General features: G+C 41.3%; 1 protein-coding gene across 4 annotated transcripts in view; it reads right to left on the reverse strand.

Moving 5' to 3' along the window:
• Positions 1-118: 118 nt before the first annotated feature.
• Positions 119-16,347, reverse strand: part of PPP1R13B (protein phosphatase 1 regulatory subunit 13B) — a 112,454-nt gene continuing 96,225 nt past the window's right edge. For all 4 annotated transcript variants that reach the window (XM_024217190.3, XM_024217189.3, XM_024217188.3 and 1 more), the window contains 8 exons: positions 16,065-16,234; positions 14,427-14,928; positions 12,986-13,749; positions 11,130-11,267; positions 10,907-11,040; positions 5,292-5,458; positions 2,452-2,651; positions 119-1,547 (listed from right to left, as the gene is read on the reverse strand). In XM_024217190.3, the coding sequence (XP_024072958.2) occupies positions 1,506-1,547; positions 2,452-2,651; positions 5,292-5,458; positions 10,907-11,040; positions 11,130-11,267; positions 12,986-13,749; positions 14,427-14,928; positions 16,065-16,234 (2,117 nt within the window). In that variant the 3' untranslated portion in view covers positions 119-1,505. The remainder of the gene's footprint in view (positions 1,548-2,451; positions 2,652-5,291; positions 5,459-10,906; positions 11,041-11,129; positions 11,268-12,985; positions 13,750-14,426; positions 14,929-16,064; positions 16,235-16,347) is intronic.

Here is a 16,347-nt window from a genome sequence, read left to right on the forward strand (position 1 = left end):
ATGGTGGTAAAAGCAAATTACAGCACTGCATAAATGATATATAAATTATACACAAGACTTGTACATGAAGAGTTAAAGCCAACTGGCCTACACATTAATGGAAGAAAAAATGCAACTTACGAGAAATTCAAAATATATTTCTGGTATATAAAACCATGTACAATTAACTCCAGTGAAGTGCTGCTTTTTTTTTTTTTTGCTTGAAACTACACTATAGTGGAAAGGTTATTGCATAACACACCTTGGCAATAGGTGTCGGGCTGCCAAGATCCACAGAAACTGTCCTTACCAAAATAGCAAATTATTGCCATTCTCAAATCCTCAAACCCCTTGTTTCTCTTCCTCTCATTGACTCTCAATATTAGTACAACTAGCTCTCCACTTTTTAGTCCTTCAACTACTCAGGCAGACTTCAAGTTAGTGTACCTCTTAACTTATCAGACTCTTACCCTTCTCAACTATTGCACTTTCATCCATGCAAACATACAAATCCTTTTAATCTGACTGCAAATCCACTGTTACATGTTCTTTTGTTCCAAACAGACAAGTTCACAGGTTAGTGGGAGTGGGACCTGTAACTTAAATTAGTAGAGGTAAAACTCGTGTAATAAGCTGAATACCAAGAAAATGAACAAGTTAATTAGTGTAGGGGTTTTGAGAAGTATACAAAAACTGTAGTTTTGATTCTGGCTTGTCATTTAAATGCAAACAAAATCTAGATCCTAGCATCTCTAAAGCTTCTGTTTGAGCTTTGTAAAGGGTATCTTTACACTACAGTGGCACAGCTGTAGCATGATGCTTCCTCTAGTAAGGGAAGGGGTTTTTCCATTGCTGTAGGTAAACTACCTCTCATTCAATAGCTGCATGTATGGTAGGGGTTAGGTTGACCTAACTGTGATACAGGATGTAAAATTGTTCACAGCCCTGAGCAATGTAGCTAGGTTGACTTAAGTCTTATGTGTAGAGCAGGCCCTAGACTAGGACTTAGAACATCAGTTAACATATCTTTATTTCTAAATCCTAGAGTATATAGAGCCTTGGTGACTGCTTATGCACTTAACTTGTGAAAGTCTTCTCTGCAGCATACACAGAATTAAGTCAGTAATGAGTAAACAACATTCAGTGGTGTCAAAAAATATCAAATCTTGACATGGGACAGTTATTGTGGGACTAGAACAGATTGGACAGCACATCTGCAATTTGGAAATTACATTTGTGAACATTTAACACAAGAAGCTTCCATCCATGGACTCTTCTAGAAGAGTATTTTTGGTATTTAGAGTAGAGTTGACAAAATACTGTAGATAGGTTACATGGAATGATCTTCATTTACAAACTGCAGATTTTTAAACCCTTGACTGCTGTCCATTAACAAGAGAGAGCACCATTAAAAACAAAGATTATAATTTTATGTCTCCAGTTGAAATGTGATAGAAAAGGATGACTCCAGTGTGGGCTTAAGCTTCCAGTTACCAGCCATGTTTTGCACTGCCAAACATCTGAATTCAAGCAAGGGTTCGCTGCCTAGGCTTTATTCTTGGATATAGCTGCAAAACAAAATCAAAAGTTAAAAAATACCCAAGCTTTAGATGTGATAATTAGAAAATCAAGTCTATAATTAACACACAACCCACTTACAGCCAAAAGGCTACTTCTGATTACCTGAATGGATTGTACAGCAAAGGGTAAGACATTTCATTGACATGTACTAAATATGCCCAGTGGACAATGACATTTCTTTAGATTACAAAGTGACATGCAAGTCTGAACAATTCAAGAGGAGACTGTTAGAGGCTTGAGTTTCCTTACCTAAATAACTAATGCTATTAATTATTTTTATTTCCATCCTTCAGCAGGTGGCAGTAAATGTGTATAACTTTCCACCACTTTATGCAGTCAGAAAGTGAAAGTTTACCTGTTGCATAATTCTGATCTGCATTTTGGCCACATCTACCTTCTGGGCAGGTGAATAGAACACACACTCCCACCAATAGTGATCCATGCCACAAACCTGTTACATCCCAATTATTTAAATATCTTCATGTACCAAATATCAAGGTTGCTCACAACAGCCACCATGGTATACTTAGGGAGCCAGTTTTATCCCTTTGTTTGATCTCATGGAAAATATCACTATTTAATATGATGCTAAAGATCAATTAAAAAGTTATAACCTAAAAAAACTTCAGGCAGCCTAATGATTACTGTTCTGTTTACTGTCCTGGGTTAAATTCCTAACTACAGTATTTTTTCTACAGCAATAATGCTCAGAGAAAGTGCACTCAGGCCCGGGGAAAGAGGGATTGCCTTCTTTGTATCACTGCAGCAATGATTTACCTAGAAGTGGCATAGTTAGGAGACTAGAGGGAACTTCTAGAACCCATCAAAGGAAAAGTGTAACAATAGGCCAAGTTCAAGGGAGAAGGAAGGAAGAAGCTTAAAGTAACTTACCCCCAAAAGATTTTTAGGCACATAGCCTTCTTTATCATTGAGTCGAGCCCACCACCATTCTGTTTCATTATCATCCTTACGTCTCAGGATAGTAATGGCATCTCCTTCATGGAATGACAACTCATCATTATTCTGGGCTTCATAATCCCATAGAGCATACACTACTCCTTTGTTCATGACTCCCAACTTCTCCTGTACTCCTGTTATCAAGAAATAAAAGGTAAACAAGAATATTACAGATGGCAAAGTACCTTGACTTTATGCACTTGGGATTTTGGGTCCTCCTCTCCAGTGGAACACGCTGAGAGCCTCATTCTGCTGCAATTTAAGACTGTCAGTGTTTCCATTATAATTCCCCCCCAGGAATTTAATTGGAGATTAAAACCTGGTATGGCATAAAACTTGTCATAGAAGGTTGGGAACAAGTTTTTTCTTTTCATTGCATGTGTATTTGAAAATTAGTTGGCCTTACTTTAGTTGAAATAAGGATGCAAATTAGGGCTGTCAAGTGATTTAAAAAATTGCAATTAATTGTGCAGTTAAAACAAACCAATCACACTATTAATAGAATACAATTTAAATAAATATTTTTGGATGTTTTCTACATTTTCAAATATATTGATTTCGATTACAACACAGAATACAAAGTGTACAGTGCTTTTTATTTTTTATTACAAATATTTGCACTGTAAAAAAATATAATAATTTTCAATTCACCTAGTACAAGTACTGTAGTGCAATCTCTTTATCATGAAAGTTGAACTTACAAATGTGGAATTATGTACAAAAAAATAACTGCATTCAAAAATAAAACAATGTAACACTTTAGTGCCTACAAGTCCACTCTGTCTGAGCAATTGGCTGAAATAGGATTAACAAGTTTGCTTACAATTTGCAGGAGATAAAGCTGCCCGCTTCTTGTTTACAATGTCACCTGAAAGTGAGAACAGGCATTCGCATGGCACTGCTGTAGCCAGCGTTGCAAGATATTTACATGCCAGATGTGCTAAAGATTCATCTGTCTCCATCTTCAACCACTATTCCGGAGGACATGTGTCCATGCTGATGATGGGTTCTGTTCGATAACAATCCAAAGCAGAGCGGACTGACATGTTCATTTTCATCATCTGAGACAGATGCCACCAGCAGAAGGCTGATTTTCTTTTTTGATGGTTCGGGTTCTGTAGTTTCCGCATAGTGTTGCTCTTTTAAGACTTCTGAAAGCATGCTCCACACCTCATCCCTCTCAGATGTTGGATGGCACTTCAGACTCCTAAACCTTGGGTTGAGTGCTGTAGCTATTTTTAGAAATCTCACATTGGTACCTTCTTTGCATTTTGTCAAATCTGCTGTAAAAGTGTTCTTGAAACAAACAGGTGCTGGGTCATCATCTGAGACTGCTATGACATGAAATATATGGCAGAATGCAGGTAAAACAACAGGAGACCTACAATTCTCCCCCAAGGAGTTCAGTCACAAATTTAATTAACACTTTTTTTAAATGAGCATGGAAGCATGTCCTCTGGAATGGTGGCCAAAGCATGAAGGGGCATACAAATGTTTAGCATATCTGGCATGTAAATACCTTGCAACGCTGGCTACAAAAGTGCCATGCAAATGCCTGTTCTCACTTTCAGGTGACATTGTAAAAAGAAGCAGGCACCAGTATCTCCCATAAATGTAAACAAACTTGTTTGTCTTAGCAATTGACTGAACAAGAAATAGGACTGAGTGGACTTGTAGGCTCTAAAGTTTTATATTCTTTTGTCTTTGAGTGCAGTTATGTAACAACACCACCAACAAAAATCTACATTTGTAAGTTATACTTTCACGATAAAGAGATTGCACTACAGTACTTCTATGAGGTGAACTGAAAAATACTCATTTTTACAGTGCAGATATTTATAATAAAAAATATAAAGTGAGCACTGTATACTTTGTATTCTGTGTTGTAACAGAATTCAATATTTGAAAATGTAGAAAAGCATGCAAAAATATTTAATAAATTTCAATTAGTATTCTATTAACAGTGCGATTAATCATGATTAATTTTTGAGTTAAGAGCGTGAGTTAACTGCGATTGACAGCCCTAGTGCAAATCACTCGTACTAGTCTCATACACATTCTCTAGCACAACAGGTTTAGAGTTCTTATGTCTTCTTGCTCCGCATAGTTATTAGAGCATTTGCTGTATACATCATCACACTGCAAATCTGCCTCAAGGGGTATATTAAAACCCTAATGAAGCCTTTACACTCTTTTTGGTGTAAGTTAGAATCTTAATTTTATTTAATTGCTGCTTCTAGAAAGATGCTTCTCTTGTGATATATGCACTGAACTTAAAAGCTGTAGGTCATCTGTCTCATTAATTCAGTGAACAAAACATGAATAACTACTCATGATAAGGAATTCGAATAAAGTTTAGATCTTCAGCCTCCTGGTGTGGTCTGCTAGAAGTCTGGGATATCCTGACAAAATTCCATGTGAAATTTACATGGCAACACCCTTCTAACTCCAAAACCCTATCATCATTAGAACTGTTTCCTAGAAAGGAAGGAAGAGAAGTTTAAAAATCATGCACAATGCCATAGTGAGCCAGTGAGCTGACTTGAAGAGGGAAGGATGACACGGTCAAAGAAACAGCCAAGAAAATATTCTGGCACCAGTATTTTGAATGGATGAGGTTGGGGGAAGGGCAATGCTAATTTCAAAGACCTATGTAGAGGATACAGAATTTAACTAGCAACTTGGTAGTCAGGACAGAGAAGAAAGGTTGAATTTCAGAGAAGTTTTAAAGGTTTGTAAAGGGAATTATCAAGCATATACACTTAGCAACCTACCGTACAAGAACTGGGAACACTGAATATAACCCTCCTCCATCTCCTCACACTTGTCCGCAGCAGTTTCTATATCACTTATAGTTGAAGCAAAAATTGCTGCCCCGGATTCTACAAGTACTTTACAGAGATGAACACTATTGCAAGAAGCTGCACAATGCAAAGGCGTCCTGAAACAAAGCCAACATTTAGACATCAAAATGGGCCAGGAACCCTACAAATCCAACCTCCAACAAAGGGTTCAGTCATCCTTTAGAAGTTACTTTTGAAAGACAATTATGTTTTTACTTGTGCCACAAACATTCTCCACATAAAAGTTAAATAAATAACCCAGATGAAATTCTGACCCCACTGAAGCAAACAGATTTTAATGAGAATGGTACGTTTTCATGACATTTTAGAAGTCTGCAGTATGTTAGCTTTAAAGGGCAGAGAGGCTTGTGCTGGTGAGAGAGTAGAGAGCAAGGCAAAAAGGGCTAGAAATAGCTCAGCAAAGCCAGCTCTCTAAATTCCTCACATACACTAAAGAAGTGCTGCAGGACAAGGAAACGTTACTCACCGTGTAGTAACTGGAGTTCTCTAAGGTGGGTTCTCCCAGTGTGTCATGTACTTCAGGTTTGCACATGCACTTCATGTGCCCAGGACCAAAGATTTTTCCCTAGCAGTGTCCATTTGCTCCATGCATGCACCTCCACTTTGCTTATGCTCATGCTCTGCTCTGAAGCTATAAACAGGGCTGCCAGGCTGCCACCATTTTAGTTCCTTCTCTACCGCTAGGCCCCACTTAGGGAAATTGAGACAGCAGAGAAGGAGGTGGGTAGTGGACATAAGGAAAACACATCCTTCGGGTGCTTGTCCCTATGCATCATGCACTTCAAGTGATTCAGAAGCAGTGTCTCTCTGAGGAGGTGAGTACCCACAGTCCCATATCACAACAGAATACAGAACTGCTCTACCCAGGGAGGCATCCGAAGCAGCTGCTTGCACCGGTGCATAATGTCTTGCGAAGGTATGTACAGAGCCCCATGTTGCTGCTTTGCAGGTGTCAATAATAGACACACCCTTGAGGGAGGCTACTGAGGCTGCTTGGACTCTTGTTGAATGTGCTCTCACACTCCTCAAGAGGGACATTCTTCAGCTCGTAGCAAAGTATGATGCATCCTGAGATCCACTGACAACTTCTGGGTGGGCGTGGCCTCTCCTTTCATCTTTTCCACAAATGATACAAAATGTCTAGGAGATTTCCTAAATGACTTCACCCTCTGTAGGTAAAAGGCAAGGGTCCCACGCACATCCAAGAAGTGCCTCATTACCTCTTCCCTATTGGTGTGTGGTTTAGAATAGAACACAGGAAATGGATGTTTTGGTTAATGTGAGTCTGACACTACCTTAAGGATGCACTTCAGATGCAGTCTCATGAATACCTTATTCTTGTGGAAAACTATTGGAGAGGGCCAGGGGAGGTCTGCCATGAGTGCTCCTAACTCCCCTACTCTTTTGGCCAGTGATTGCGACTAAAAATGCTACCTTCATTGAGAACTGCAGTAGAGAGCAGGGTACCAGAAGCTCAAACAGCACTTTTGTCAGAGTTGGTAAAACCAGGTTTAGGTCCCAGGCTGGTGTGAGTTTTGCCACAGGAGGGAAAACTGTAACCAAACCTGTCAGGAATCAAGATGTGACTGTTTGTAAAAACACAGAGTAGGTGTCTACTTACCTGTCTCTGCCTACGTTTGGTGGCTCCTGACACTACCTGAGAGTTGCGAGGCAGATGACAGAATAGGTATTCCAACCCTTTCACAGGTACAAAATACCTCTTTTCAGCCTACTTATCTACTGGTGGAACTGTGGCAGGTGTCTACCAAAGTGTCTTTGGTGAGTTCCATTCCATTCGGTCCTGAGCTGTGCAGAATGTCTAGCAATGCGTAGAATGTGTAATGCCTCTGCCACCCTTTTAACCAAGTCCTGGAAGGCCTTAGAATCATCAGGGTATGCAAGGAGGCAGGAATCACTGCCTCGTTGGGAGACGAGGACAACAAGATCACCAGCATGATGGCATCTTGTTCCTGTTGGGCCTCTCCTCCAGATTGTTGTTGTGACTTCTGAGGCTGAGGGTGCTCTTCCTCTACCCTGGGAGCCGGACACCTACGAGGATCCTTTGTCCCATAACATGGGTATGTCAGGTGATAGTCTTGGGTCTTCCAGGCCCCAATACTGCCATTGCGTGACCTCATACCCCCTCAGTGCAAAGCCCCAGGGTAATGGATACCAATATGTATAGGGAGGGTTCTTAATTGCACAGGAGTACTGAGACACTCTGGACAATACAGATACCCTCTCTGAGCTCAACCCCTGCAAGACACCCTCGGGGGAGTAGTCCGGGATGGGTGTCCCCCATATTCTTCTTCTGACTCCAACCCCAAATTCAACAGGAGACCGCTCAGTCCTGGAGGAGGCAGTGATGACCTGCCTCTATGATACTGGCAACAGTCTAGCTTGACTGCAGAGATATCTGTACTCAATGATATCCTGGTACTGGACATGGGACTCCAGAGAGTATCACAGTGACTCTACTTCCATAAATACAATTAAGTCACCCGCTGCTGAGAAACGGGCTGGAGTGGATAGAATAGTTTCTGTACTTCAGGCCATTGGTACAGAGAAAGCCAGAGCTGACAGTGCGGATGCAGCAGCTGTTGATGGTGCCAAAGTACCTTGGTTCTGCAACGTGGTGTGGCCTTACCTTCTGATGAAGTCCCAGACTGGTCCTTCCCAGTATAAAGACAGTCCCATTCTGGAGCACAAGGTGTCTCCTGACTTGGTGCAGGACGGAGACTTTTGCCTCTTCTTAGAGGACTTGGATGGGGAAGGACAAGAGGGAAGATTATGGGAGACGTTTTGTCTCCCTTCCATTTGCCTTGGCTTTCCTCACCCGAGTCTCTCGGCGCTGGTGGGGGGTGCCTTGGAACCAGCCAGAGCCACTGTAAGGAATGTTCCTACCATCTTTAGACATTTGGGAGGGGGATCTCCCCAGTCAGAGCCGGTGACCGCTCTCATAGACCTCTCCATGAGGAATCTTCTGGGTTAGAACTCCCTTGACTGTTTTGTCCTCCTTGGAAACGACCTGCAGATACTGCACCTAGAAGGGACATGGGTTTCCCCCAGGCAGTCCAAGCAAGTGTGATAATCTGTAACCAGAAATGACTTCTGGCAGTCTATGCAGTTTTTGAAGCCAGGGATCCTTGGCATACTCTCCACACTGCCACTGAAAGAACTAGAGGGTGGTAAGAGTAAGTGAGTGTGTATAAATAGGGATTATGGTGTGTGGTACAGGAATTGCATCACTCCACACGCCATGGGTGGGATTCCCAAAGTTTAGGAAATCAAACCCCAAAAATCTATCCTAACCAGATTAAAACAACTAGGACTAATTTTTAAAAATCATCTACAGGGAAAGCTGAAGTAGTCAGCACATACACTAAAACTTCATCCTAAACCATGAGCAGTAAGAAGGAACCAATATGGTGAGGGTCTGGCAGCCCAGTGCAGAGCATGAGGAGAATGGTGGCGCATGTGAGGACCAAACAGACACTGGAAAAAATCTTCGGTCCTGGGCATATGGAGCACATGCACAAACCTGAAATGTATTGCACAGAGGGACAAGCACTCAGAGAACTATGGACTATATATTATACTCCTGAGGGAATTGCGCCACTGTGCAATGCAGAATTTTGCAGAAATTAACGTTGTGCGCACAGAATTTCCTTTCCCCCCCGCACAGAAATGGGCTGCGGTACTGCTAGCCACCATTAGGGGCCACTGGACTCGGCAGAGCCCAGCTTGCACATAGAGACACTGCTGGGGGGAGGGAGAGGGAGCTAGAGGGTTCCTGGCAGCTGCAGTTCCCAGTATGCGTTGAGGGAAGGAGAGGGAGGCACACAGGAAACTCTGTGCAAGCCTGGGGCTCAGCGAGCATCAGGCTGTTTCTCCCTCTGAATTCCTGGGATCTTGGGGGAAAGGGACGGGTGTCTGGGCAGGGGGGCGGGCCCTGCAGCTGGGCTCTGGGGGGGAGGGTGTACAGGTATCTGGGCCGGGGAGACCCCACTGCTGGGCTCTGGGGGGAGACGATGGGGTGTCGGTATCTGGGCTAGGGGGGCCCTGCAGTTGGGCTCTGGGGATTAGAGGGTTCAGGTGTATTGGCTGGGGAGGGGGCCACAGGTGGGCCTTGCAGGGGAGGGGTTGTGGGTGTTTGGCCCCCTGGATGGGCTCGGGGGGGGGGGGGGGGGAAGGGGACAGAGAAATAGGAACTGGGTTGTCATAGGGGTTTCTTTAACTCTCTACTTCTGGGGGAATTTTTGCGTGTATCTGTATTGTTACAGACATACTTGCTGACAGGTATTTTGAAATAAATTACCAAAATTGAAACTGGTGTGATTATGTAGTGTTATTTTGAGAAATAAAATTTGCAAAATTTTAAAATATTGTGCGCAGAATTTTTAAATTTTGGGTGTAAAATGCCCCATGAGTAATATTAAGATCAACTTTTTTTAAAACTTCCCTTTCTAAAACCAATGGAAAGTTTTAAAAAATTGATGACACAAAAAAGACCTTATAGAAAAGTATAGATATTCATGCATTTTTTAATAACGTAGTTCATTACTAATACTGCCAAATTATAACAATCTATGGACAAAGGATCCATGAAGGTAAACCCACTTTGGGATAAAAATGGGGAAGGCTGTGTATTTCTAGTCAAAATTATTAAACATATGGGAGACAAATTAGAACTATACAGTTAAATATAAACAAAATACAATAGCATTTATTTATTATTTGGAAGAGTTTGTACATTACACTTAGGTGAACATTTAGTAAAGTCATGTATTTCAATGCCTCGATCATTAAAGCTATGTAGAGACCTTACGGCGACACAGCTATACCAACGCAGCTGCACCACTGTAAGGGCTTGTCTACACTACCGCGGTAGTTCGACGGCTGGCAATCGAACTTCCGGGTTCGATTTATCACGTCTGGTCTGGACGCGATAATTCGAACCAGGAAGTGCTCGCCGTCGACTGCGGTACTCCACCTCAGCGAGAGGAGTACCGCGGAGTCGACGGGGGAGCCTGCCTGCCGCGTGTGGACCGCGTCTGAACCGCGGTAAATTCGAACTAAGGTATGTCGACTTCAGCTACGTTATTCACGTAGCTGAAGTTGCGTACCTTAGATCGAATTGGGGTGTTAGTGTAGACCAGGCCTAAGATCATGCTGCTCCATGCCGACAGGAGAGAGCTCTCCTGTCAACATAATTAAAGCACCTGCAATGAGTGGCAGTAGCTATGTCGGCGGGAGAGTGTCTCCTGCCGACATAGTGTTGTCCACACTGGCGCTTCTGTCAGTGTAACTTGTATCAGTCGGGTTGCGTGTGTGTGGTTTTTATCATATTCCTGAGCGACATAAGTTTTACCGCAAAATTGCTAGTGTAGACATAGCCTTAGAGTTTACAAAAAGGTCATTTGGTAAATATGTAATAATCTGATCCCTAGATAGCTCTCCACTAAATTTCATTATCAAAACTGACTGAATTGGGACTTTGAAGTTAAAAGTGCCAGCACACTTACCATCCATCACTGTCTGCTGCATTCACATTAACACCAAAATCAAGCAGGAACTTTACAATGTGGTGATGACCAGCACACACTGCATTATGCAAAGGGGTAATTCCTTCATCATTGGGTTTGCTGGGATCATCAACCTATGGGAAAAAATTGAAATACTTAAGCCCAAATCATTTCCTTCACTGAAAAAATGTGGACGAGACTGACTACATTTAGAAAAGTTCACCTCATAAATGATCCTTTGTACCAGATCAAATTCTCCCTCCAAAGAAGCATCAAGCAGGAGGGCTAAAGGGTTGAACTTTACCCTCAAACCGTGACCAGTTCGTTCAGAGTTAGGTTTCTTCAGGTTGGTACGTTTAGTCTGAGTGGAAGAAAAAGCAGATGTCATTCCAGGTTGCATAAATATCACAAAACAGTCAACTTCGTTTTAACCAAACAAGCATTACTGTGTCCCCAAAGTGCTGATTAAGATTTGTCAGCATTTCCATTATAAAACCACAGTGGCAGATATTAATTTTATTACGTGGAAATCTGAAAGTCATTCCAACACAACAATAGATTACTGTTTAAAGAAAATGGTTAGAAGGTACAGTAGGTTAATACTTAGCTCATTCCTCATCTCTGAATATCATAGTTTTAAATTCCATCTGACATCACAATTGAAAGCGAATGGGCTCATCCTAGTCTCTAGCAAGATTTTGGTCTCATTACAAATTAAACAATTCAGCATGATTGGCAGTCTCTGCTCGGGAGAATCTCAGGTTTGAGCTAGCAGGAGTGTTCATTACAGGTTAGGACTGAGGTGCATTAATTTGCTATGCTGTTTGCAGTGGGGAAGGAAAGCTTGCACAGCACTAGACTATTGTAGGTGTTTTTCTAGCCAGTAGTTTCAGGAGAAACATGTTCACAAAATCTGAACCATTTTAAAATTTGTTTTGTTAAACAGTATTTTACATCAATCAGATGCATTTTTCCCAGGCTACTGCAAAATGTTTTAGCAATTTGTGCTTTATGTGGACTACAGGCTGTAGGGTTTTGAAATGTCTGTTTTAAATTACTGTTATACTTAAGTTTGGGGGGGAAGATTATCTCCCCCTTCTCCTCAAAATAGCCTGCACCTGTTCCCATAGGTACTGTGTACTCCGTGGCCAAGCTGGACCTAAATTCTTCAGCAAGGTCCTTGGATTCTATGACCGCTTTAGATAAATGAAAAAGTAGATGTGCTCGCTGTATTCAGTATGAAAGTGAATAATACAGTCTAATGAGTATTATTTTTATATTAAATTTAATCTATTTTATGCTGTCCCCACATTTTCAATTATCTACCTAGTGCAGATTTTGATAATGACAAGACAAATAGTGTTGCAGACATGCCAGGCTGAAACTGGAGGCTTTGGCAGCTGGAAGGGGGGCAGTTGGGGGCCATGGCACCTGGGGAAGCATGGAGGGTAATTTGGATTGTGGGATAAGCACATTAGATGGATGTTTCTGCTAAAATAAATCAGCAATGTTGACATTTATGCTGTCACTTTTAGGGTGTACAGGTAATTCCCCACTGAGGGGAATATGGGTAGTTCACACTGCCCAGAGCTGTTTTTTCAGACTGTCTGCAGAATTAGGAAAGCATCACTGCTGCAGTTTCCACTCAGGTTCATGTTTACAGTTATCTTTGCAACCCTGAGGTCTGAAAACATTTTTTAAATTTAAGTCTGATTCTGAAATTCAGTTCTTGGCAAGGGGTAATTTCAGATAAAGTTCTGCAGCTAGAGGATACACATGACCCTGAACATGCAGGATCATCTACAAAACATGTGCATCATTTCCTTACTAACTAGCCAGAGTTGCATCTGAAGCAATATTAGTACAGAAACAGCATTTCTGTCAACTTATCCATAGGAATCTTCCATGGTGCTGTGTTCATTTTCCCTTTATTCCTTTGATACCATAAACCTTATGCTATTGTATATCATTTAGCATAATCCCATTGTCTTCCAGTCACTGCAGGAGTAATTGACTGTATAGCTACTTCCAAAGGCCAAGAGTAATACGTAATATAGCTGTATTTCTGCCGTCACTTACTGGAGGAAGTGGAGGAGGAACAGCTGGTGGCACCGGAACTTCATCTTCTACTGGGGAGCTGACCTCAGGTATGGGACTGGGTGATTGCTCAGTGGAAGGGACTACAGCAGGATTGTTATTATTGTCTTCAGTTGTCTCAGAGGTTTGGTTAGTGGTTTCAGTGCTAATCAGGTCCTCAGTGGCAGGAGAAGGTAATTCATTATCATTGGCATCTGATGAAGGAGGAGGTTCATCAGGAAGAGCAACTGTGGGTTGCACAGAAATTGGTTCTTCAATATTGCCATTGGTGCTAGTGTTTCCATTATCAACATCTGCTAAGTTGCCTATAAAGTCCTGTGGGTTGCTTGGTTGATAAAAAGGAGCACTTTCTATTCCTCCAGCAAGTGTATTAAAGCGCTGATACAGTAGCTTCTGTATATTTGGTCCACTAGGCCCTTCAGGTTCAGTGATAGAGCTACGCTTCTTTAATGGCCTAGGAGCATTGGCTAATTTTCTTCTAAGAGCTTCAAGATCAGCATCACTTTGATATCGCAGGGGTGAATGCACAATAGGTGTAAGCTTAGTAGGACTGAGAGGGCGAGGAATGTTTTCCACATTGCTATTTTCACCTGATGGCGGAATGTTTTCCAGCTCTTGATCTTTTTCAGTGAACTCAATCTGAGGCTGAGACTGTGGCTGTGATGTGTGGGTGGGCAAAGATCCATGAAGGAATGGTAAAGGTGATGGAGAGGTTGAACCAGACTGTAGGACAGGTTTTCCATAAACTGAAGAGGAGAAAATAAAACAGTGAGGAACTGTTCTGAATTTATATCAAAAAGGTCATGCAATAAGCTGCTGGATGCGCATGCTGCTGTTTGTTCATAAATCAACATAGAAGAAAAAGATGTCAATAGCTAGGTTATGTCATAACCTATCACCCAGTTGGCTGATCAAACTAGGATATCAGTATTCATCGGTTAGTGATGGAGATACTTCTGATTGAGTTATAAACTATTCATTGATAAACGGTAAGAGGAGGGTTGTTTAAAAGAAAAGCCTGCCAGAGACTATTTCTTTAATCAATCTCTGTAAAGATACCTGGAATACAACGTATTACATCTAATATAATGCATATTGTTCCAATAGTTAGTTAGTATGTTTTAAAATAAAGATGTCTCTCAGCACATACCTATTTGCCACCTCAAAAACTACAAACGGGGTTAAATTAAATTGTGATGCCATACTGTTTGAATAAGAAAAAGCAAAATCCTCCTCCTTTCCTCTAAATTTAGACAAGTTATTCAAACAACAAAATAATGCTTTTAAGGTAAGTGTATTTACATTAATCTCAACTAAATTATTATTTATTACAAACAGATCAAAAAAGCAAGTCTACTGAGTAGATCTGAGGTAACAGTAGCCTACTTCAAAGGGAAAAGCAATAAATATATATATATTCTACCTGCTTTTACTGATTTATTTAGGGTATTGTATACAGCCTGTTGATAGTTCTTTGGTGGTGTTGCTTGCTGAAGATACATTGAGTAGATGGAACTGGAGTTCACTGTTTGAGGTCCTTTTCTTGGAGACTGAGGCCTTGATCCTTTATCAGCTAGAAAAGGCCTGATAGCCACAGTTAAAGGGAGCTCAGGCCTGCCATCTCCGCCAGAAAATGAGGAGGGACCAGAAGGTTGATAAGTAGGGCTAGGAGGTACAGAAATTCTCTGTTGTATCTGCTGTGAGGAACTAGGCTGATGTATATTGCTCGATGGTGGTAATGGAATAGGTCTTTGCCGATTTGTTATACTGGAGCCAGGTCTTGGTAGGCTGCCATCCTTCCGCCTTTCCAGTGAATTTGTAGAACCTGTTCCTAAAGGAACAGGGCTTGGATAGGTTCCATAGTTTTGAGGCAACTGCTTACTTACACCAGGGATAGTAGGTGGCACTTTCCCCATATCAAGGCCCTAAATAAGAACAACAATACAAGTATTGTATGAAAAACTGGGCAGACTGCACCATCTCACAAATAAAATAAAAATAACCAGGAGCAAAAACATGCACATCTTAACTAATCAGATTCATATTTCTAAAGGACAAGGAATAATATACATTACATATATACACAATTATGAAGCATGTTTTTTAAAAATGTATTAGACATTATGCTTCTAGGAGATTTTCCACAGAAGATTCAAAGATCAAGAGAACCACCACGTATTAGAGAGAGAGAGAGAGAGAGAGAGAGAGAGAGAGAGAGAACGCACAAATCTTTCAAGCCCAGTGTAAGATATCTCTAATTACTATATGTAAATATGAATCAAAACAGTATTTGCATCATCGAGGGCTCAATTTTCAAACTTGAGCGCCTAGCTTTAGGCACCTAAGTTTGCAAGATTGACCACAAAATCCATTTGGTAATAAAGTGCAGTAAATCTACACTGCACTTCAAGAAAAGAAATTAAGACAAGGTCGTCACTTGTCAGAACTTACAGTCTAAGAAAAATACAAACCACTGGGCAATGGTGCAAACACCAGAGGACACAAAAGGACAACACTAGCAGGCTCAATGTACGATGGATTTGAAGTTTTTTGTTTTTTTTTTTTTTATTTTAAAAGGATTTTGAAGGAAAAGAAGAGGGAGGGTGATTAGTGGATAATGGGAAGTTATGCCAAGCAGCAGCAAGTGACAACATGAAAGGTGTGAAACTGAGAAGGGAGGAGGAGACAAAACATGTAAAGGGAGAGGATTAGGAGTAGGAAAGGGCTTGAGGGGGAGAGTCGGAGAAAGTGAAAGCAGAGATGTACGTGAGTGGCAATACACAGGACCCCGAAGGTGAGGGCCAGGAGTTGAAACCTGATGTGATAAGAGACAGGAAGACAGTGAAAGAATTTGAAGAAGGGAGATGAAGAGGATTTTATTAGTGACATTTTTGATAAATGGAAGGGAAGAAGTGAGATGAGCAGAGACCTGAGGCAAACCCTGCTAAAGAGGCCAAAGCCATAGTCAAAAGTTTTATCAAACAAGATTTATAAAAATACTACACAAATTTGACAGACATTATGAGGTTACTGGTTTTTATATGCCGCATATGAAACCCACCAGTTTATCAGTACTTCCTAATACTGAAGATGGCAAAGGTTGACTGGATACAGTTCCTTGTTTTAAAGCAGTATCCATGCTTGATTCCTTCCAGTCTGCATTGGAGACTTGAGGTGGTTTTACCACGGGAGTTGAACTCTGTTTAAGTGTCGGCCAATTTCCATCATTAGCTTGAAATAGAGGGAAAATGTGATATTTATGGTTACCAGTGCCGATCACTGTAAACAAGCAAAACATTTGAAGTGGAATCCATTATTCAGATTAGTTTAATCACAATGAAATT

Source organism: Terrapene carolina, unplaced genomic scaffold (assembly GCF_002925995.2).
Source record: "Terrapene carolina triunguis isolate 2854851 unplaced genomic scaffold, T_m_triunguis-2.0 Scaffold189, whole genome shotgun sequence".
Classification (NCBI taxonomy): Eukaryota; Metazoa; Chordata; order Testudines; family Emydidae; genus Terrapene; species Terrapene triunguis.